General features: G+C 40.7%; 1 protein-coding gene and 1 pseudogene across 1 annotated transcript; both read left to right on the top strand.

The window, feature by feature from the left end:
* Nucleotides 1–282: 282 nt before the first annotated feature.
* Nucleotides 283–6,857, top strand: LOC100354516 (olfactory receptor 8S1-like). The gene is given in 2 exon segments (XM_017342150.3): nt 283–1,177; nt 6,820–6,857. Coding segments are annotated over 2 exon segments (933 nt in total).
* A 14,699-nt stretch (nt 6,858–21,556) lies between these two features.
* On the top strand, nt 21,557–21,942 carry LOC100355029 (activated RNA polymerase II transcriptional coactivator p15 pseudogene; annotated as a pseudogene).
* The last annotated feature ends 1,194 nt before the right edge of the window (nt 21,943–23,136 follow it).

A 23,136-nucleotide genomic window follows, 5' to 3' on the forward strand; every position in this document is an offset into this window, starting at 1 on the left:
TCATAATGATGTAGGAACTGGAAACCATTGCAATAATTAATGCCTGAACACTAAGGAAAGTGGACAGGGAGTAATTATAAGGTTTTTGGAGGTCTTGCAGAGATCTTCACAGTATTTGAGAATCTAAAGACTTACAGAATTTTACTATTTCTAAACTTGAATTTTGGATGATATATGAAACTATGAATAGATAAGAGGGTTAAAACCTTTGTATATTTTCTAGGCCTAAGGAGAGACTTCAGCCAGTTTGTTTTTTATATGCCAGAGAAAACATTGCAGGCCATGAGAAACCACAGTGTCTCTGAGTTCATCCTGCTGGGTCTGTCTGCTGACCCCCAACTGCGGACTCTGCTCTTTATGCTGTTTCTGGTGATTTATCTCCTGACCCTGATGGGAAACCTGATTCTGCTGCTGGTGATCAGAGTTGATTCCTGCCTCTGCAAACCCATGTACTTTTTTCTGGGCCAGTTGTCCTTCCTGGATCTCTGCCATTCCTCTGTCACTGTGCCCAAGCTGCTGGAGAGCCTCCTGTCTGAGAAGAAAACGATCTCAGTAGGGGGCTGTATGGCTCAAGTCTTCTTTGTGTTCAGCACTGGGGGCACTGAATCCTGCCTGCTCACTGTGATGGCCTATGACCGATATGTTGCCATTTGTTCTCCATTGCTCTATGGCCAGGTGATGAACCGACAGTTGTATATAGGGCTAGTATGGGGCTCATGGGGGTTGGCTTTTCTGGATGCTCTCATCAATATTCTTGTAGCTCTCAATTTGGACTTTTGTGATGCTCAAAATATTTACCACTTTAGCTGTGAGCTGCCCTCTCTGTATCCTTTATCTTGCTCTGATGTGTCTGCAAGTTTTGCCACCCTGCTGTGCTCCAGCCTCCTGCATTTCTTGGGAAATTTTCTCCTGATATTTGTTTCATATGTTCGCATTTTGTCTACCATTCTAGCCATCAGCTCTACCACAGGTAGAAGCAAAGCCTTTTCCACCTGTTCCTCTCACCTTACTGCAGTGATCTTTTTTTATGGTTCTGGATTACTCCATTATCTCATGCCGAATTCAGGAGTCACTGAAGAATTAGTGTTCTCTTTGCAATACAGTGTGATCACTCCTATGCTGAATCCCCTCATCTATAGCCTGAAGAACCAGGAGGTAAAGGCAGCTATGAGAAGAATGTTCAGAAACCATTCCCTGTGTTTCAAATAAGGGACTACAAGGTCATAATGATGTAGTGACTGGAAAGAATTGCGATAAGTAGTGCCTGAACACTCAGAACAATTGTCTGATGTCTGGATCAGAAAGATAGCTTACACTTTTTCTTAAGAATACTTGAGAAAACCTGGAGAGTTGTTTTCTAGGATGATACCAGTCTAGACTGGTCAGATAAAGTTAGGTGGATAAGGCAAATCTCATCTTGGCATTTTTATTGTAATAATATTTAGTTTATTTTACAGTTTGGTTGTTATGGTTTGCTCAGTCTATCTTTACTATTTTACCTGGAAACTGAACTTCACTTGTTCAGTGTAGTTTAAGAGAGACTGTTCATCATAGTCTCCCAACTTCCTCCTTTCTTTGTCCCCTCCTCCACTCATTATTCACTCATTCTTGGGACAGCGTCTGGCATAGGAATGCTTTCATGGTCAATGTGGTATCATTTGCCCTGAAGTGTTCTAAACTCGAGATATTCAGAGAGGCAGAAGTCAGTTTTTTTTTTTTACAAACTGTGTAAGTGCCTCTGCTGATAAGATCACTAGAGTTATAGATTCTTTTAAAGGACATATTTATAAATATGAATCATAAGAGCTTATTATTAGATATTTGCATCATGTCATGCACTATACTAAGCAATTTCATACATTATTCCATTCAAATATTATGACAAATGCATTAGATAAATGTTCTAGTTATCCCTATTTCAAATAAAATGAAATTGACTCAAAGAGGTAAATGATGGGATTGGAATTTGAAACCAAGACTTATAACCAAAGCCTGTTTTCTTTACCATCTTTATACACTGGCTGTCTGATAACTTGGTCTCAGTTCGTGAATTTAATTTTAATGATTTGTTGTTGTCTTGCTTTGCCTTGCTTTAATGTATCAGAATTAGATTCTGTCATTTGTAAGGAAATGACCTAAAAGATGTATATTGGTACTACAATGGAAGCACAGGTAGAGATATCCAACAACAATTGGGGTAGCTGAAGTTGATTATTGGAAGTGGGCATGTCTGATAGAGACTACAAATAACATATTTATTTATCTTGATTTAAACTATTTCCTAAATGGCCATCCATCCCTTACTGTGAGGGAACCCATGATTAAAGATATTTCTGTATCTCCTACACATTGCTATACAAATTGCTCTGCCTGCCATTCCTGATGACACTGTAGAAAAGACAGAATATGAGAATGCAAGGCAAGTACTGGATAGAACTTGTGGCAAATACCAAACAGAATTTTAGGAAATATCCCATAGGTTGTGAAAAGCACTTGGAGTTAGTGAAAAGTTGATTTTCTAAAGGCATATGGACTAAAATCATCATGATCCTAATTATGAACTGGAAATCATTATGCTAAGTGAAATAAGCCAGACCTATGTCTCTTATATGTAGAAGTTAACAAATAGAGTATAAAAATAGTGTGGATATCATATGTAGTGATAAATATTGCTCAGTGAATTGTACCAGGTATGTGACAATATATTCTTCTATGGTCATGAATCCCACATTTTAATATTTATATCTGTTAGGAAAAGATAGTGCATATATACATATGTGTGTGTAAAGGTAAATATGAACTGATATGGAAAATGGTGGAAACTGTTAAGTCTTAAAATTAAAACATGAGGGACTGGTGCTGTGGTATACTAACTTAAGCCTCTACCTGCGGTGCTCGCATCCCTTATGTGTGCTGGTTTGAGTCCTGGCTACTCCACTTCTGATCAAGCTCCCTGATAATGGCCTGAAAAAGCAGTAGAAGATGGCCCAAGTGCTTGGGCCACTGTACTAACATGGCAGACCTAGAAGAAGCTCCTGGCTCCTGGCTTTGGATCAGCCCCACTTCAGCTGTTGTAGTCATTTGAGGCATGAACCAGCGGATGGAAGATCTCTCACTCTGGGTTTCCCTCTCTCTGTCTATAACTGTGTCTCTCAAATAAATGAATCTTAAAAAATTAAAAAATTAAAGATTATTTATTTCTGAAATTACATATTTTTAAAACTTTCAAGTTGTCAGTTGTTATTTTTCCTTTACTTCGCAGTCCTCAACAGTTAAGAATACAAACTCAAAGGGAACAGGGAAATTTTCTGTTACCTTCACTTCTTTTTTTTTAAAATTTTTATTTAATGAATATAAATTTCCAAAGTACAGAATATGGATTACAATGGATTTCCCCCCCATAACGTCCCTCCAACCCGCAACCCTCCCCTTATCCACTCCCTCTCCCCTTCCATTCACATCAAGATTCATTTTCGATTCTCTTTATATACAGAAGATCAGTTTAGCATACATTAAGTAAAGATTTCAACAGTTTGCTCCCACACAGAAACATAAAGTGAAAAATACTGTTTGAGTACTAGTTATAGCATTAAATCTCAATGTACAGCACACTAAGGACAGAGATCCTACATGAGGAGTAAGTGCACAGTGACTCCTGTTGTTGACTTTACAAATTGACACTCTTGTTTATGGCATCAGTAATCACCCCAGGCTCTTGTCATGAGCTGCCAAGGCTATGGAAGCCCCCTGAGTTCACTGACTCTGATCATATTTGGACAAGGCCAAATATCAAATGTCAAAGTGGAAGTTCTCTCCTCCCTTCAGAGAAAGGTACCTCCTTCTTTGATGACCCGTTCTTTCCTCTGGGATCTCACTCGTGGAGATCTTTCATTTAGGTTTTTTTTTTCCCCCAGAGTGTCTTGGCTTTCCATGCCTGAAATACTCTCATGGGCATTTCAGCCGGATCCGCATGCCTTTAGGGCTGATTCTGAGGCCAGAGTGCTGTTAGGACATTTGCCATTCTATGGGTCTGCTGTGTATCTCACTTCCCATGTTGGATCATTCTCTCCCTTTTTGATTCTATCAGCTAGTATTTGCAGACACCAGTCTTGTTTATGTGATCCCTTTGACTCTTAGTCCTATCATTATGATCAATTGTGAACAGAAATTGATCACTTGGACTAGTGAGATGTCATTGGTACATGCCACCTCGATGGGATTGAATTCGAATCCCCTGGTATGTTTCTAAGTCTACCGTTTGAGGTAAGTCAGCTTAAATTAGTATTTTAAAAATTAGTATTTTAAAAATACTAATTGTTGCTAACAGGCATGTTGCACACTGTATATCTTTTGAATGTGTAAGTTATGGACCAAAAAAACAAACATATTTAAGATGGATTCTCACAAGAAGGATCCTGGTATCAAAGCAGCTTGAAATTGTCTGTCATGCAGGGCCGGCGCCGCGGCTCACTAGGCTAATCCTCCGCCTAGCGGCGCTGGCACACCGGGTTCTAGTCCCGGTCGGGGCGCCGGATTCTGTCCCGGTTGCCCCTCTTCCAGGCCAGCTCTCTGCTGTGGCCAGGGAGTGCAGTGGAGGATGGCCCAGGTGCTTGGGCCCTGCACCCCATGGGAGACCAGGATAAGCACCTGGCTCCTGGCTCCTGCCATCGGATCAGCGCGGTGCACCGGCTGCACCGCGCCGGCCACGGCGGCCATTGGAGGGTGAACCAACGGCAAAGGAAGACCTTTCTCTCTGTCTCTCTCTCTCACTGTCCACTCTGCCTGTTAAAAAATAAAATAAAAATAAAAAAAAAGAAATAAAAAAAAAAAAGAAATTGTCTGTCATGCAAATGTCAATCAACCTTCTTCTTCCTGGTCAGCCTAGTTATAGTTCATGAACCCACAAAAACTCTAGCCATGACTGAGCAAGGTGATGATTGGACAAATGCTCAAAAACATTTTAATTTACCAAGATTGGATCTGCTGTTGCCATTAATGAAAACTATTTTGATAAAGATCTCAAATTTTGTTAAGATATATTACCACATACTTTAAAATTTTTATCTTTATTTTCTTGAAAATTCAAGGGCACTTAATACCTGGTCATTTTTTGTATTGCTTGAATTTTAAAAAAGATTATATGTAAAATTTCATGTATTTCATAGATACAGTTTTAAGGATATAATGATACTTTCTACCTCTCACTTCCTCTTATTTTTCTTTTAATTTTTACAATGGCATACTTTATTTATTTGCATGCATTTCATAAACACAATGTTAGGAACATAGTAATTTTTCCCATCATACCTGCCCTCCTACCCACTCTTCCACCCCTCTATCCCTTCCTTCTCCTGTCCCCTGTCCTGGTTTTCAGTAAGATTTATTTTCACTTAACCTTTTTTTTTTTTTTTTACAGAGGATTAGCTCTATTCTATGTAAAGAGTTAAATGCTTAGTATGAGAAAGAAAAAAAAACAACATTACTAAAAAAACCTGTTCCTCAACCTTTTTTTCCCCTTCCTCTTTTCCCTTCCTTCCTCCCCCCTTTCCTTTTAGAAACTTAATTATTGTAAAAGAAGAACTCAAGAATGATGCATCTTTTGTGTGCTCTTAGACATAAATATAACTTATGAGATATAAAATATTCTCCACTTAGTACAGTAAACGGAAGTGATCTTGAGAACAAGTTTTACTATTAAGTCTCATGATACAATTCTCTGAGAACAGAGGTCCTGCATGGGAAGTTAGTGCACAGTGACTAGTTTATTTAACAATTGACACTCTTTTTTTTTTTTTTTTTTTTTTAGAAAGAAGTCTTATTTTTTATTTCATTTTCTGGTTTACTTCTCAAATGGCTGCAACAGCCAAGACTGGACCAGACTGGATCCAGGAGCCCAGAACTCCAGGTTTCCCACATGGGTGGCAAGCACTCAAGTACTTGAGTACTGTTACCTCCCCAGGTGTTCTTTACCAACAAGCTAGATCAGAAGCAGGGGAGCTAGAACTCCAGTGTGGCACTCCAGTATGGGATGTACGCATTGTCAGTGGCATTTTAAATGTTGTATCAAATGCCTGCTCCCACTATTATTTTAATTTTACATAATTGTGGACTAAAGTATGGTAATTAAATACATTTACAAAATGCTTTATAAAATCAGAATAGTTAGAATTTCCATATTCTTGGCCTGCTCACTTGGCTAATCCTCCGCCTGTGGCGCCGGCACACCGGGTTCTAGTCCCAATTGGGGCGCGGGATTCTGTCCCGGTTGCCCCTCTTCCAGGCCAGCTCTCTGCTGTGGCCAGGGAGTGCAGTGGAGGATGGCCCATGTGCTTGGACCCTGCACCCGCATGGGAGACCAGGAGGAAGCACCTGGCTCCTGGCTTTGGCGTACAGCATACAGCGCGCCAGCTGTACTGGCCATTTTGGGGGTGAACCAACGGAAGGAAGACCTTTTTCTCTCTCACTGTCTAACTCTGCCTGTCAAAAAAAAAATAACATCACTTCATAAATGAGCAAAGGTGCATAACCATGTTGGTTTCTCCTATAGCTTAAAAAAAAAAAGAAAACAAAGAATTTCCATCTTCTTAAGGCATTAACAATTTTTTGACTGACAATAATTGTACATGTTTATGGGTACAGTATGTATTTCAATTTATGTATGACTATACAATGTATAATGATAAAATCACAGTAATTAATGTTTCTTTTTTAATATTTTATTTATTTACTTGAAAGTCAGAGTTACAGAAAGGCAGAGGCAGAGAGAGAGAGAGAGAGAGAGAGAGAGAGAAATGGAGAGGGGCCCTCCATCCGCTGATTCACTCCCCAAATGTCTGCAATAGCTGGAGCTGAGCTGATCCAAAGCCAGGACAGGAGCTTCCTCCGGGTCTCCCACATTGGTACAGGGGCCACAGGACTTGGGTCATCTTCCACTGCTTTCCCAGGCCATCTGAAGTGGAGCAGCTGGGACCCAAACTGGTGCCCATATAGAATGCCAGCACTGCTGGTGGCGGCTTTACCTGCTATGCCACAGCACCAGCCCCAGTAATTAATGTTTCTATCTCCTAATCATGATATGCTTGATATCTTTAAACTTTCATTTTGTAGTTATTCACAAAATACCTACTGTCAAATATGAGTACAGCCCCCTCACCTCGCTGTAGAACACTAGATCTTATTTCTACTATATATGTGTTTTGGTATCCATTATTCAGTCTCTTCAATGACCACTTCCTAACTCCCTCTTCAGTTTCTAATAATCACTATTCTATGTTCAGATCAATTTTTTAATCTTCCACGTATTAGAGAGTATATTTGACATTGTTTTTTGTGTCTAACATTTCACCAGCATCATGTTCTTTAGCTCTATCCATTTTGCTGCAAATGATAGAATTTTGTTCTTTTTTATGGCTGAACCATTATACATTGTATATATGAGTCTGTAGCACATATCCATTATCCATTGTTGTGTACCTGGATTGATTCCATGTCTTAGTTATTGTGAATAATGCTGCAATGAATATGAAAGTGCAGATATCTCTATTTCCTAATTTAATTTCCTCTGGATATATATATCTAGAAGTTAGATTATAGGATCACAATGTAGATCTGTTAATTTTTCAAAGAACTTCAATAAGGTTTTACATATTGCTTCTACAAATTTGTCTCTACCAACAGTGTGTAAAGGTTACCTTTTTTCTACATCCTCACCAAGACTTGCTGTCATTTCTCATATGGTTGGTGATGTTGAACAGCTTTTTATATGATTGATGACAATTAATATGCTATTTTAGTCCATTTTCTATTTCTAATATAATACCAGAGGTTGAATAAGTCAGAAAAGAGATTTATTTTGCCTCATATTTTTGATCCCAAGTTGAAAATGATGTCTGGTGAAAGCTAGCTTGCTTGCTTTCTTTCTCTCTCTCTCTTTTCTTTTTCTCTCTCTTTTTTTAAAGAAAATCAGTTTTATTCTAGTAACACCAATATTTTATGAAAATTTTCTTGCTGTCAGAGTCCTGAGGTGGTAAATAATATCACATGGAAGATACAAGGAATACACTAGAATCTTAGCCAAAGTAGGTTTTATTGCAAATTTATGTTGAGATAACTTGTTGACCATTAATCCAATCATGAAAGCCAAGCCCTAATCAGTTCTTAAATATCTCAGTTGGTTCCAGCTCTAATATTTTATAATGGGGATTAAATTTCAAGATGAATTTCAGAAGGGACAAACCATATTGAAACCATAGCACTGATCTTTGGATAAATTCAAATCTGTCCTTTTTCAAATTGGATTATTTGGGTTTTTTTCCTATTGAATTATTTGTTTTTTTTCTTTATTTTTGTTATTAGTTGCTTATCACTTTTATGGTGTGCAATATTTTCCCCCATTCTGTAAATTTTGTCTTCATCGTCTTTATTCTTTGTTGTGAAGTTGTTTAATTTTGCTTTTGTTGATTGTGTGTTTGGGACTGTTTCCAAGAAACTAGCTGAATCAGTGTTAAGAATCTGTCCCTCACATTTTAATGTCTTATGTTTCAGTGATTAATCCATTTTAAGTTTTTTTTCTATATTGAGTCACACAGGGTCAAATTTTACCTTTTTAGAATGTAGATATCAGAGAAATTAAAGGTAGCCATATAGAGAAACTCTGTTCATCTCCTCCTCCACTGAGAAGAACCAAAGCAGCCACATCTTAAGGTGCATGCCTGAGGAAGATACAGTAAAAGAACAGTAGGAACACAGTAGGATAGTTATCCTAGGCAAAGTGTAGAAAGGGTAATAAAGCCAAACCCACAGTGTCTAAACCTCAGGCCCCATGGCCAGGGGACTTATCTGTTTCATGGAAAAGGATGAACAGGAGAGTCTCAGTAGAGCCCATCTGTAGGGATACCTTTCATGGGCAGTGCTTACTAGAGAGGAATCATTCACCAAAGACCACTAGCTCAGTAAGATCTCTGGAAACCTCACAGTCACTTTCCTTCAGAGAAAGAACTCATGTTCCCTCCCCCAACCCACAGAGCACAAGCTGTGTGTGGTGACATGTTGTAAAAGGAGTCATTGGCAAGCCATATCGTGTTAGGGGACAGAAGCCTTTGCTTATCTTCTTCCCAGGGGCCACAAGGACATTATTCAATTCTGGAGAGGCAGATTGAACTCTACAGTTACAACTGGACCCAACAGAGCACGAGTTACCCAGAACCCTTGTCCACACAGCTTCTTGTATCTTAGGATCCAGGGATGCAAGACAGCTGGGATATCTAGCCCCATACCCTAGGAGTAAGGAGGTCTGCCCCTCAGATTAGAGGATCAGAAACCCCAGTACCTGCCCTCTCTCAACCACTTGAAGCATTATTGGTGTGGCATGAATCTGTGCAAACCAGGAATCAGGGTACACAGATACCCACCCAGACTTCTGACTGAGGCTCAGAGCTCCCTGCACACTAAGGATAGTTCTTGCAGTAGATTCCCAGCATATAATAGGGTGTGTGCCCACACTCTGGATAGTGCATAGTCTGGGAAGCTTGAAGGGGGAAAAGACCCAGGAACACATTCTCACTCCTAACAGTGAATCAGTGTTTCCAGTAACAGCACAGAGAAGGGCTTGCAGACTATGTTCCGTACCACTTGGATCTAGCCCCTCCCAATGACTGTAGCCAGAATTGCAGCACACATATCCCATGTAGCACTCTGGACTCTTGCCCCTCCTGTGAACAGCTGGCTGGATTTTCTTGTCCCATGCATTTTGCTGCTTGAAGGCTTTGATTTTTCCATGCCCCACCTAGCTCAGTAGCAGCTCATGCCCTAGGGCTTTGAAATGGGATCTCCTTCCTCAGAAACCTGAATATATCCCTACCACCTGACCCAGCCATCCCACTCCTTGGAATTTGCCCAAGGGAAATTAAATTGTCAAATAAAAGAGCTATCTGCACCTCAATGTTTATTGTAGCTCAATTCACAATAGCTAAGACATGGAATCAACCTGAATGCCAACCAACAGAAGACTGGATAAGGAAATTATGGAACATGCACTCTATAGAATACTACACAGTGGTAAAAAAAATGAAATCCGGTCATTTGCAACAAAATGGAGGAATCTGGAAAGCATCATACTGAGTGAAATAAGCCAGTCCCAAAGAGACAAAAGCCATATGTTCTCCCTGATCTGTGACAACTAACTGAGCACCTAAAAGGAAACATGTAGAAGTGAAATGGACACTATGAGAAACAATGACTTCATCAGCCCTTGTCCTGACTGTCGAGGAACACTTATTATTTCATTCTTTTTAGTATTTTCTTTTTTTTATTTCTTTTTTTTAAAGATTTTATTTTTTTTTCACTTTTATTTAATGAATATAAATTTCCAAAGTACAGCTTATGGATTACAATGGCTTCACCCACATACCGTCCCTCCCACCCACTACCCTCCCCTTTCCCACTCCCTCTCCCCTTCCATTCACATCAAGATTCATTTTCGATTCTCGTAATATACAGAAGATCAGCTTAGTATACATTAAGTAAGGATTTCAACAGTTTGCTCTCACACAGAAACATAAAGTGAAAAATAATAGATGATTTTTTTTAAATGATGATGAAATCAGATCAGACCTATTGTCATGTTTAATCCCAGTGAGAGTCAAGTTGGGAGTTGATAATTCCTTTTTTTTTTTTTTTTACAGAGGATCAGTTTAGTATACATTAAGTAAAGATTTCAACAGTTTGCACCCCCATAAAAACACAAAGTGAAATATATTGTTTGAGTACTCGTTATAGCATTAAATCTCAATACACAGCACATTAAGGGCAGACATCCTACATGAGGAGTAAGTGCACAGTGACTCCTGTTGTTGACTTTACCAATTGACACTCCTGTCTATGCCATCAGTAGTCTCCCTATGCTCCAGTCATGACTTTCCAAGGCTATGGAAGCCCTCTGAGTTCTCCGATTGTTATCTTGTTTAGACAAGCTCATAGTCAAAGTGGAGGTTCTCTCCTCCCTTCAGAGAAAGGTACCTCCTTCTTTGAAGACCTGTTCTTTCCACTGGGATCTCACTCGCAGAGATCTTTTGCCAGAGTGTCTTAACTTTCCATGGCGGAAATACTCTCATGGGCTTTTCAGGCAGATCCGAATGCCTTTAGGGCTGATTCTGAGCCCAGAGTGCTATTTAGGACATCTGCCATTCTATGAGTCTGCTGAGTATCTCATTTCCCATGTTGGATCACTCTCCCCTTTATTTATTCCATCGGTTAGTATTAGCAGGTACTAGACTTGTTTATGTGCTCCCTTTGACTCTTAGTCCTTTCATTATGATCAATTGTGAACTGAAATTGATCACTTGGAATAGTGAGATGGCATTGGTGCATGCCACCTTGATGGGATTGAATTGGAATCCCCTGGTATGTTTCTAACTCTACCATTTGGGGCAAGTCAGCTTGAGCATGTCCCAAATTATACATCTCTTCCCTCTCTTATTCCCACTCTTATGTTTAACAGGGATCACATTTCAGTTAATTTTTAACACTTAAGAATAACTGTGTGTTAATTACAGAATTAAACCAGTCGTATTAAGTAGAACAGACAAAAAAAACTACTAAGAGGGATAATGTATTATGTTGTTCATTAACAGTCAGGGCTATGCTGATCAAGTCACCGTTTCCCATAGTGTCCGTTTCACTTCAACAGGTTTCCTTTTTGGTGTTCAGTCAGTTGTCACCGATCAGCGAGAACATATGGTATTTGCCCCTTTGGGACTGGCTTATTTCACTCAGCATGATGTGTTCCAGATTCCTCCATTTTGTTGCAAATGACTGGATTTCGTTGTTTCTTACTGCGGTATAGTATTCTAAAGAGTACATATCCCATAATTTCTTTATCCAGTCTACCGTTGATGGGCATTTAGGTTGTTTCCAGGTCTTAGCTATTGTGAATTGACCTGCAATAAACATTAGGCTGCAGACCGCTTTTTTGTTTGCCAATTTAAATTCCTTTGGGTAAATTCCAAGGAGTGGGATGGCTGGGTCGAACGGTAGGGTTATCTTCAGGTTTCTGAGGAATCTCCAGACTGACTTCCATAGTGGCTTGACCAGTTTGCATTCCCACCAACAGTGGGTTAGTGTCCCTTTTCCCCCACATCCTCGCCAGCATCTGTTGTTGGTAGATTTCTGCATGTGAGCCATTCTAACCGGGGTGAGGTGAAACCTCATTGTGGTTTTGATTTGCATTTCCCTGATTGCTAGCGACCTTGAACATTTTTTCATGTGCCTGTTGGCCATTTGGATTTCCTCTTTTGAAAAATGTCTATTGAGGTCCTTGGCCCATCTCTTAAGTGGGTTGTTTGTTTTGTTTTTGTGGAGTTTCTTGATCTCTTTGTAGATTCTGGTTATTAACCCTTTATCTGTTGCATAGTTTGCAAATATTTTTTCCCATTCTGTCGGTTGTCTCTTCACTCTCCTGACTGTTTCTTTTGCAGTACAGAAACTTCTCAATTTGATGCAATCCCAATAGTTGATTTTGGCTTTGACTGCCTGTGCCTCCTGGGTCTTTTCCAGAAACTCTTTGCCTGTGCCAATATCTTGAAGGGTTTCTCCAATGTTCTCTAGTAACTTGATGGTGTCAGGTCATAGATTTAGTTCTTTAATCCATGTTGAGTGGATTTTTGTGTAAGGTGTAAGGTAGGGGTCTTGCTTCATGCTTCTGCACGTGGAAATCCAATTTTCCCAGCACCATTTATTGAATAGACTGTCCTTGCTCCAGGAATTAGTTTTAGATCCTTGATCAAATATAAGTTGGCTGTAGATGTTTGGGTTGATTTCTGGTGTTTCAATTCTGTTCATTGGTCTATCCATCTGTTGCTGTACCAGTACCATGCTGTTTTGATTACAACTGCCCTGTAGTATGTCCTGAAATCTGGTATTGTGATGCCTCCGGCTTTGTTTTTGTTGTACAAGATTGCTTTAGCTATTCGAGGTCTCTTGTGCCTCCATATGAATTTCAGCACCATTTTTTTCAGATCTGAGAAGAAGGTCTTCGGTATCTTGATTGGGATTGCATTGAATCTATAAATTGCTTTTGGGAGAATGGACATTTTGATGATGTTGATTCTTCCAATCCATGAGCATGGAAGATTTTTCCATTTCTTGGTATCCTCTTCTATTTCTTTCTTTAAGGTTTTGTAATTTTCATCGTAGAGATCTTTAACGTCCTTGGTTAAGTTTATTCCAAGGTATTTGCTTGTTTTTGTAGCTATTGTGAATGGGATTGATCTTAGAAGTTCTTCCTCAGCCATGGCATTGTCTGTGTATACAAAGGCTGTTGATTTTTGTGCATTGATTTTATACCCTGCTACTTTGCCAAACTCTTCTATGAGTTCCAATAGTCTCTTAGTAGAGTTCTTTGGGTCCCCTACATAAAGAATCATGTCATCTGCAAAGAGGGATAGTTTGAGTTCTTCCTTCCCAATTTGTATCCCTTTGATTTCTTTTTCTTGCCTAATAGCTCTGGCTAGAACCTCCAGAACTATATTGAATAGCAGTGGTGAGAGTGTGCATCCCTGTCTGGTACCAGATCTCAGTGGAAATGCTTCCAACTTTTCCCCATTCAATAGGATGTTGGCTGTGGGTTTTTCATCGATTGCTTTGATTGTATTGAGGAATGTTCCTTCCAAACCCAGTTTGCTTAGAGTTTTCATCATGAACAGGTGTTGTATTTTATCAAATGCTTTCTCGGCATCTATTGAGATAATCATATGGTTTTTCTTCTGCAGTCTGTTAATGTGGTGTATCACATTGATTGTCTTGCGCACATTAAACCATCCCTGCATACCAGGGATAAATCCCACTTGGTCTGGGTGGATGATCTTTCTGATGTGTTGTTGCATTCTATTGGTGAGTATTTTATTGAGGATTTTTGCATCTATGTTCATCAGGGATGTTGGTCTGTAATTCTCTTTCAGTGCTGCATCTTTTTCCGGCTTAGGAATTAAGGTGATGCTGGCTTCATAGAAAGAATTTGGGAGGATTCCCTCTTCTTCGATTGTTCTGAATAGTTTGAGAAGAATTGGAGTCAGTTCTTCTTTAAATGTCTGGTAGAATTCAGCAGTGAATCCATCTGGTCCTGGGCTTTTCTTTGTTGGGAGGGCCTTTATTACTGTTTCAATTTCTGTCTCAGTTATGGGTCTGTTTAGGTTTTCGATGTCTTCCTGGTTCAATTTAGGTAGGTTGCATGTGTCCAGGAATCTATCCATTTCTGATAGGTTTCCCTGTTTGCTGGCATACAAGTCCTTGTAGTAATTTCTGATGATTCTTTTTATTTCTGTGATGTCTGTTGTTACGTTTCCTTTTTCGTCTCTGATTTTATTGATTTGGGTCTTTTCTCTTCTTTTTTTAGTTAGTTGGGCCAATGGGGTGTCAATTTTGTTTATTTTTTCAAAAAACCAGCTCCTCGTTTGGCTGATTTTTTGTAATTTTTTCTTGATTCAATCCTGTTGATTTCTTCTCTGATTTTAATTATTTCTCTTCTCCTACTAGATTTGGGTCTAGTTTGCTGTAGGTTTTCTAGATCCTTGAGGTGAATTGAAAGCTCATCTATTTGGTGCCTTTCCAATTTCTTGATGTAGGCACCTATTGATATAAACTTTCCTCTTAACACTACTTTTGCTGCGTCCCATAAGTTTTGGTATGTTGTGCTGTTATCCTCATTTACTTCCAGAAAGTTTTTGATTTCTCTTTTGATTTCTTCTATGACCCATTGTTCATTCAGGAGCATGTTGTTCAATCTCCATGTGTTTGCGTATGCTCTAGGGATTCCTGAGTTGCTAATTTCCAACTTCATTCCTTTATGGTCTGAGAAGCTGCATGGTATGATTCTAATTCTTGTGAATTTGCTGAGACTTGCTTTATGGCCTAGTATGTGGTCAATCCTAGAGAAGGTTCCATGTACTGCTGAGAAGAATGTAAAATCTTTAGCTGTAGGATTGAAAGTTCTGTATATATCTGTTAGATCCATTTGGGCTATAGTGTCGTTTAAATCTACTGTATCCTTGGTGATCTTCTGTCCTATTGATCTGTCTATTTCTGAGAGTGGAGTATTGAAGTCCCCCAGTATTATTGTATTGGGGTCTAAGTCTCCCTTTAAGTCCCTTAACAAATCTTTTAGATAAACCGGTGCCCTGTAGTTAGGTGCATATACATTGATAATTGTTATATCTTCCTGTTGAATTGATCCCTTAATCATTATGTAGTGTCCCTCTTTGTCTCTCTTAACGGTTTTTGTGGTAAAGTTTATGTTGTCTGATATTAAGATGGCTACGCCCGCTCTTTTTTCATTTCTGTTGGCATGGTATATCTTTTTCCAGCCTTTCACTTTCAGTCTGTATGGATCTTTGTTGGAAAGATGTGTTTCTTGTAAGCAGCAAATAGATGGGTTTTGTCCCTTAACCCAATCAGCCAATCGGTGTCTTTTAACTGGACAGTTCAGGCCATTCACGTTCAATGTGACTAATGATAAGTGGTAACTTTGCCCTGCCATTTGCCTAAGATAAGTTCTAATATATGCTTTGAATTCCCTGTGATCTTTTGCTGTGAGGTTTCCTTCCTTGGTTTCCTTCCTTTACCTTCTTTCATATTGATGACCGTGTTTCTTTGTTTCTGTGTGTAACACATCTTTAAGCTTCTTTTGCAGGGCTGGACGAGTGGCAGCAAATTCTTTCAATTTCTGTTTGCTATGAAAAGTCTTTATTTCACCTTCATTCACAAATGATAGCTTTGCAGGATATAATATTCTGGGCTGGCAGTTTTTCTCTCTTAGTACCTGGGCTATATCTCGCCATTCTCTCCTAGCTTGTAGAGTTTCTGATGAGAAGTCAGCTGTGAGTCTGATTGGTGATCCTCTGAGAGTAATCTGACGTTTCTCTCTTGCACATTTTAGGATCTTTTCTTTATGTTTCACTGTGGAGAGTTTAATTACAACGTGCCGTGGTGAGGATCTCTTTTGGTCGTGTTTATTAGGGGTTCTGTGAGCTTCCTGTACTAGGATTTCTCTGTCCTTCTCCAAACCTGGGAAATTTTCTGCTAATATCTCATTAAAAAGGCCTTCTAATCCTTTCTCCCTCTCCATGCCTTTAGGAACTCCTAGAACCCGAATGTTGGGTTTTTTAATAGTATCCTGAAGATTCCCGACAATATGTTTTAGATTTCTAATTTCCTCTTCTTTTCTTTGGTCTGACTGTATCCTTTCCTGTTCTCTGTCTTCTAAGTCCGATATTCTCTCTTCTGCTTCACCCATTCTGTTTGTAAGGCTCTCTATTGTATTTTTCATTTGATCTATTGAATTCTTCACTTCAGTCACTATCCCAGTTTCCTGTTGTACTAGTTGTTTCGTTTCATTTTGATTCCTCCTTAATATTTCATTTTCACGAGAGAGATTTTCTATCTTGTCCATTAAGGATTTCTGTAGTTCAAAAATTTGTTTTTGAGAACTTCTTAATGTTCTTATCAATTTTTTGAGATCTCCTTCTTGCATTTCTTCTATATCATCATCCTCATAATCTTGAATTGGGGTGTCTTTTTCATTTGAGGGCGTCATGGTGACTTCCTTGTTTTTATTACCTTGGTTTTTGCGTTTGTTATTTGGCATATTGGAGATATTTGGTTTCTTCACTGTGGTGCTTTTTCTTGTTATACTATGACTCTAGATTAAGTGGACTATCTGTTTTTGATGGAGCCTTAGGGCTTGAGATGGGTGTGGCCTGAGAGCTCTGTTTGGTGTGCCAAAGGTGACACTCCCAGGTTAGGCATGGTAAACCTCTCTCTCTCTCTCTCTCTTTCTTTTTTTTTTTTTTGATTCAAAAGGGAAGTTATTATGCACAGCTGAACGAAGTTGGAGGTAGTTAGCAGGCAAATGATATACCCACAGGAGCCAGAGATCAGAAGCTCTTTCCCATGGAACACACAGGGAATCTGTTCTGCCCTCAGAGTGGGCTCAAATTCTCCTTCAGTCTCCCACTGGGTTGCCAAAGTTATGGAATTATAGCGTCTCTGGAGAGTGCTCACGTGAATTCCGTGAGTTCTCTCACCCATCGTCTCTTTTTTCACAGTCTCAGTTCAGTAGCACCACAAATTTACAAGGTCCTAATCTCCTGTTCATTCGCCCCGCCCAGAGTCAGGTTTTTCTGCTAGGCTCAGGGCCGGTGCAGACCTGAGGTCGCTCTGCTTATGACGTATGTCCAAAATGGTGCCTTCTCTTTGTCTTCCTCGCCCTTGAGAGGTGAGCAGAGAGAGAGAAACCCGTGTCCGTACCAGTCACCTTTTTTTTTTCCTCTCTCTCTCTTCCAGTTAGCCTGGTGAAGTCCTCCCCCCCCCCCGGGGTCATTCCCTCTAGTCTCCTCTCTCCGCTTGCCTGCTGGTGTCTCGGGCTATTGAGGTTCGGCTCACCTCGTGTTCCAGCGGCTCGGTCCTGCGGCTCGGCTTGCGCAGCTCGGTCCCGCGGCTCGGCTTCCGCGGCTCGGTCCCACGGCTCGGCTTCCGCAAGGTGGGCGACCTTGTTCTCCCAGTAGGTCCTCCGATTCAGGACCACTCTATCCTGAAGGGTTTCCTCTGCAATATTTTCCTGGTTCTTTTTTCTGAGGCTACCGTAACTCCCCTTTTATTAAACTAAATTTTCCCGGACTATCGGTGCGCACCCTCACTATTCCGCCATCCCATTCTTTTTAGTATTTTCTTTTTCTACTTAATAACATTGTTTGAACTCTTTAATTAACACACAATTATTCTTAGGTGTTTAAACCCAACTGAAAATAGATCCCTGTTAAAAATAAGAGTGGGAATAAGAGAGGGAGGAGAGGTACAGTCAGGCACATGCTCACTTGGACTTACCCCTAATGCTAGAGCTAGAAACGTGCCATGAGACTTCAAATCCCATTAAGTTGGCATGTACCAATGCCATCCTTTTTTTTTTTTTGACAGGCAGAGTGGACAGTGAGAGAGAGAGACAGAGAGAAAGGTCTTCCTTTTGCCATTGGTTCACCCTCCAATGGCTGCTGTGGCCGGCGCACCATGCCGATCTGAAGCCAGGAGCCAGGTGCTTCTCCTGGTCTCCCATACGGGTGCAGGGCCCAAGGAGCTGGGCCATCCTCCACTGCACTCCCGGGCCATAGCAGAGAGCTGGCCTGGAAGGTGGGCAACTGGGACAGAATCTGGCATCCCGACCAGGACTAGAACCTTGTGTGCTGGCCCCGCAGGTGGAGGATTAGCCTATTGAGCCACGGAGCAAGCCCCAATGCCATCTTACTAGTCAAAGTGATCAGTTTAAGTTCATAACTGATCATAAAGATAGGATTAAGTATCAAAGGGATCACATAAACAAGACCAGTGTCTGCTAATAATAACTGATAGAATTAAAAAGGAGAGAACGATCCAACATGGGAAATGGAATACACAGCAGACTCATAGAATGGCAGATGCCCTAAACAGCACTCTGGCCTCAGAATCAGCCCTTAACATATTCAGATATGGCTAAAAAGCCCATGAGAGTATTTTAGGCATGGAAAGCCAAGAAAGACACTGGCAAAAAAAAAAAGACCTAAATGAAAGATCTCTGTGAGTGAGATCCTAGTGGAAAGAACGGGCCATCCAAGAAGGAAATACCTTTCTCTGAAGGGAGGAGGGAACTTCCATTTTGATTAAGGCCTTGGCTAAATAAGGTCGAAGTTTGTGAGCTCCAGAAGCTTCCATAGCCTTGGCACCTCATGACAAGAGCCTCGGGTGATTACTGACGTCATAAATAAGAGTGTCAACTGTTAAATCAACAACGGAGTCACTGCGCACTTTCTCCCCATGTAGGATCTCTGTCCTTAATGTGTTGTACTATGAGAATTAATGGTAAAACTAGTATTCAAACAGTACTTTATACTCTGTGTTTCTGTGTGGGTGCAATCTGTTGAAATCTTCACTTAGTGTATACTAAGTTGATCTTCTGTATATAAATATAATCACAAATGAATCTTGATGAAGAATGGGATGGGACAGGGAGTAGGAGATGGGATGGTTTGTGGATAGGGGGTTGGTTATGGGAGTGAAAACCCAAAAGTTGTACTTTCAAAATTTATATTTATTAAATAAAAGTTTTCTAAAAAAAAAAAAAAAGAAATGGGATCTCCAATCCCTTCACAATGCAGTGCATCAACCCTCTCCCCCTTGCTTTGGTCGTGGGCAGTGTATGCTTTGCCCAGGCCCAATGTAGAACTCAGGGCTCCAGTTACTCCCACACTAGCTGCCATGTTTTGGGTGATGCTGTTCAGTTGTAGCTCTAGCCCGAGGTTCTTGCTCCCCAACCAGCCCAGCCATCAGCCCTAAGACAGTGGCCTGACTATTGTTTTCCACTGTCATTTTGATGGATCTAGCCACTCAGTATCTCTGGGACCTTTCTTGTCCTCCTAGCATGAATGCTATTTTTGGAGATCTGGAGTTGGCTTTGGCTAGGGGTCTATAAGAAGATCCTGCTTCTGAAGCCATCACTGATATGGAACTCCAATTCCTGACTTGGGCATCAGTTAGGCGTCTGCTCACCTACACCCTCAGCACAAGTAGGGCCTGCTGTCAACCCCTCAGAAGCTACTGTCTCCAGTTCATCCAGGAGATGGTTTGGGACTTGTGATATTGGGAACTTAGTAGTCTTACAAACCAATATGCAAAGGCACATTTTAAGGAAAAAAACCTTTCAGTTAACAGAAAATGCCCTCTAAAGAGATAGAAACAGATATCCAAGATGCACAAAAATCACCATAGAAACATAGGAATAATAAATAAGAAGGTAATATGATGCCTCCATAGGAACAGTATCAGGGCATGAAGAAAGACATTATTCAAGGGAATGAATAAGAATTAAAAAGAATGGTTGGAATGTTACTTAGAGACACAAGGACATATAGATAAGCAGCTAAATGAAATTAGGAAATCAGTACTTGACATGAATGAGAGAATCAACCAAAAGATACAAATGTTAATGAGAACCAAGTATTCGAAAAGAAGTAAAAATTAAGTCAAAGAAAAAAAAAACAAAGCAAAAATCCTTACTAACAGACTAGATCAAGCTGAAGAAATGATACGTGATCTAGAAGTCATGTCTTTTGAAATATTTCGAAGAAAGAATGAAAACAGTGTTCAGGATCTATGGGATACCAGCAAGTGAACCAATATTCGAGTGGCTTAGAAAATCTTTCAGTGAAATAGAGGAAATACCAATTGGCAAAAGATACTGACATCCAAATAAAGGAAGTTCATAGAACCTCAGATAGACATAATCAGAAAAGCAACTAACCACAACACATAGTTTGCAAGAGAGAATTCCTAGTTAATTTTTTTTTACAGGCAGAGTGGACAGTGAGAGAGAGAGACAGAGAGAAAGGTCTTCCTTTTGCTGTTGGTTCACCCTCCAATGGCCGCCACGGCAGGCACGCTGCAGCCAGCGCCCCACGCTGATCCAATGGCAGGAGCCAGGTGCTTCTCCTGGTCTCCCATGGGGTGCAGGGCCCAAGCACTTGGGCCATCCTCCACTGCCTTCCCTGGCCACAGCAGAGAGCTGGCCTGGAAGAGGACAGAATCCGGTGCCCCGACAGGGACTAGAACCCAGTGTGCCGGCGCCGCTAGGCGGATGATTAGCCTATTAAGCTGCGGTGCCGGCTCCTAGTCGATTTTTAATTTTTTTGATTGACCTCAGATTTCTTTTTCTTAATATTTCTTTTTTTGATATTTTATTTATTTGAGAGGTATAGTTACAGATAGAGATAGGGAGACACAGAGAGAAAGGCCTTGCAGCCACTGGGCTGATCTGAGGCCAGAAGCCAGGAGCTTCTTCCATGTCTCCCAATTGGATGCAGGGGCTCAAGCACTTAGGCCATCTTCTACTGCTTTCCTAGGCCATAGCAGATAGAGCTGTACTGGAAGAGGAGCAGCACCCATGACTTGAATTTGGCACCCATTTGGGATGATGGTGCCACAGGTAGAGGCTTAGTTCACTACATCACTGTGCCAGCCCCAGCTGCAGATTTCTCAACAGAAACCTTATAGCCCAGGAGAGAATGGAGTGATAGAGTCCAGTTTTAGTGAACTATAATTACTTTAAAATTTACCGTACATGGCTGAAACAGTCATCTTTCCGTTTGATTATTTAACGCCCTTGCCATGTTCCTGCTAAACTATGGTCTATTTCCTTTTTTCTGTAGAAAACTGCATTTGTTTGATCATTAAGCCATTGACTGTAAATAAATTAAAAATATGTTATTTCAAATACCAAAACTAAAAAAGAATTGGAGGGGGAGGGGAATTATCATTAAATTATTTGAATTTTATCTATGAACTCCATTGAATTTTTAAAAACTAAAAAAGAAAAACTGCCAACCAAGAATTGTGTTTCATAAATGAATGTGAAATAAAGACCTACCAAAACAAGCAAAAACTGAAAAAATTCATCACCATCCAACAACCTAACAAATGATACTTGAGGTTGTACTGAGAGTCATGAGTGAGTCGGAGACTATTTGACTGCAGGAAAGGAGCAATGCCTAAGTGAAAGGAACTTGTTTCTTCAAGCTCATCTGGCAGTAATTCTGACAGTGAAGTTGACAAAAAGTTAAAGAGGAAAAAGCAAATTACTCCAGAAAAACCTGTGAAGAATCAATAGACTGTTGCGACCTTGAGAGCTTTTCATCTCCCAAACAGAGCAGCAGCAGAGATGATAACATGTTTCAGATTGGCAAAAATGAGGTACATCAGTGTTTGGGACTTCAAAGGGAAAGTTCTAGTTGATATTCCAGAATACTGGATGGATCCTGAAGAATAAATGAAACCAGGAGAAAAGGCATTTCTTTAAATCCAGAACAGTGGAGCCAGCTGAAGAAACAGATTTCTGAATTGTTCATGCAAATAGAAAACTGTAAAACCTGAGTCATACAATATCTTAGTTGTTTTAATTTGTCATTTTAAATTGGTTTTTGCTTTCTAAATGTTGTTTCCCAAGTTATTGTATATTTGGACTGCATAACAATTTGAAAGATGAATACTTTTTAAAATCTGCATTATTAAAAAATATTCTGAGTCGAGTGAAGAAGCAACAAACAGAATGGGAAAAAATATTTGCAAACTATGCTACAGATAAAGGGTTAATAACCAGAATCTACAAAGAGATCAAGAAACTCCACAACAACAAAACAAACAACCCACTTAAGAGATGGGCCAAGGACCTCAATAGACATTTTTCAAAAGAGGAAATCCAGGGAGCCAAGATGGCGGAATAGTGAGGGGGCGCACCGATAGTCTGGGAAAATTTAGTTTAATAAATGGGAGTTACGGTAGCCTCAGAAAAAAGAACCATGAAAATATTGCAGAAGAAACTCTTCTGGATCGAGTGGCCGTGAATCAGAGGACCTACTGGGAGAACAAGGTCGCCCACCTTGCGGAAGCCGAGCCGCGGGACCGAGCTGCGGAAGCCGAGCCGCGGGACTGAGCCTCGCAAGCCGCAGGGTCTGCGCGCCAGTGCTCGAAAGGGAGTGCGTGCCACACAGACAACAGCAGGGAGACTTGGGACGTCCAGGGCTCCGAACCACACATCGGTGCTGGAAGGGGAGCGGACCTGCGTGGAGAGCGTGGGAGCCCACAGTTCGGGACACCAGCGGCAGACTCAACACACCAGCGCTGGAACGTGAGGTGAGCCGAACCTCAATAGCCCGAGACACCAGCAGGCAAGCGGAGAGAGGAGACTAGAGGGAATGACCCCCGGGCGGGGGGGACTTCACCAGGCTAACTGGAAGAGAGAGAGGGAAAAAAAAAGGTGACTGGTACAGACACGGTTTCTCTCTCTCCGCTCACCTCTCAAGGGCGAGCAAGACATAGAGCAGGCGCCATCTTGGACATACGTCATAAGCAGAGCGACCTCAGGTCTGCACCGGCCCTGAGCCTAGCAGAAAAACCTGACTCTGGGCGGGGCGAATGAACAGGAGATTAGGACCTTGTAAATTTGTGGTGCTACTGAACTGAGACTGTGAAAAAAAAGACGATGGGTGAGAGAACTCACGGAATTCACGTGAGCACTCTCCAGAGACGCTATAATTCCATAACTTTGGCAACCCAGTGGGAGACTGA

The sequence above is a fragment of the Oryctolagus cuniculus genome, chromosome 11 (genome assembly GCF_051225735.1).
Source record: "Oryctolagus cuniculus isolate XC-2025 breed Fujian yellow rabbit chromosome 11, ASM5122573v1, whole genome shotgun sequence".
NCBI lineage: Eukaryota > Metazoa > Chordata > Mammalia > Lagomorpha > Leporidae > Oryctolagus > Oryctolagus cuniculus.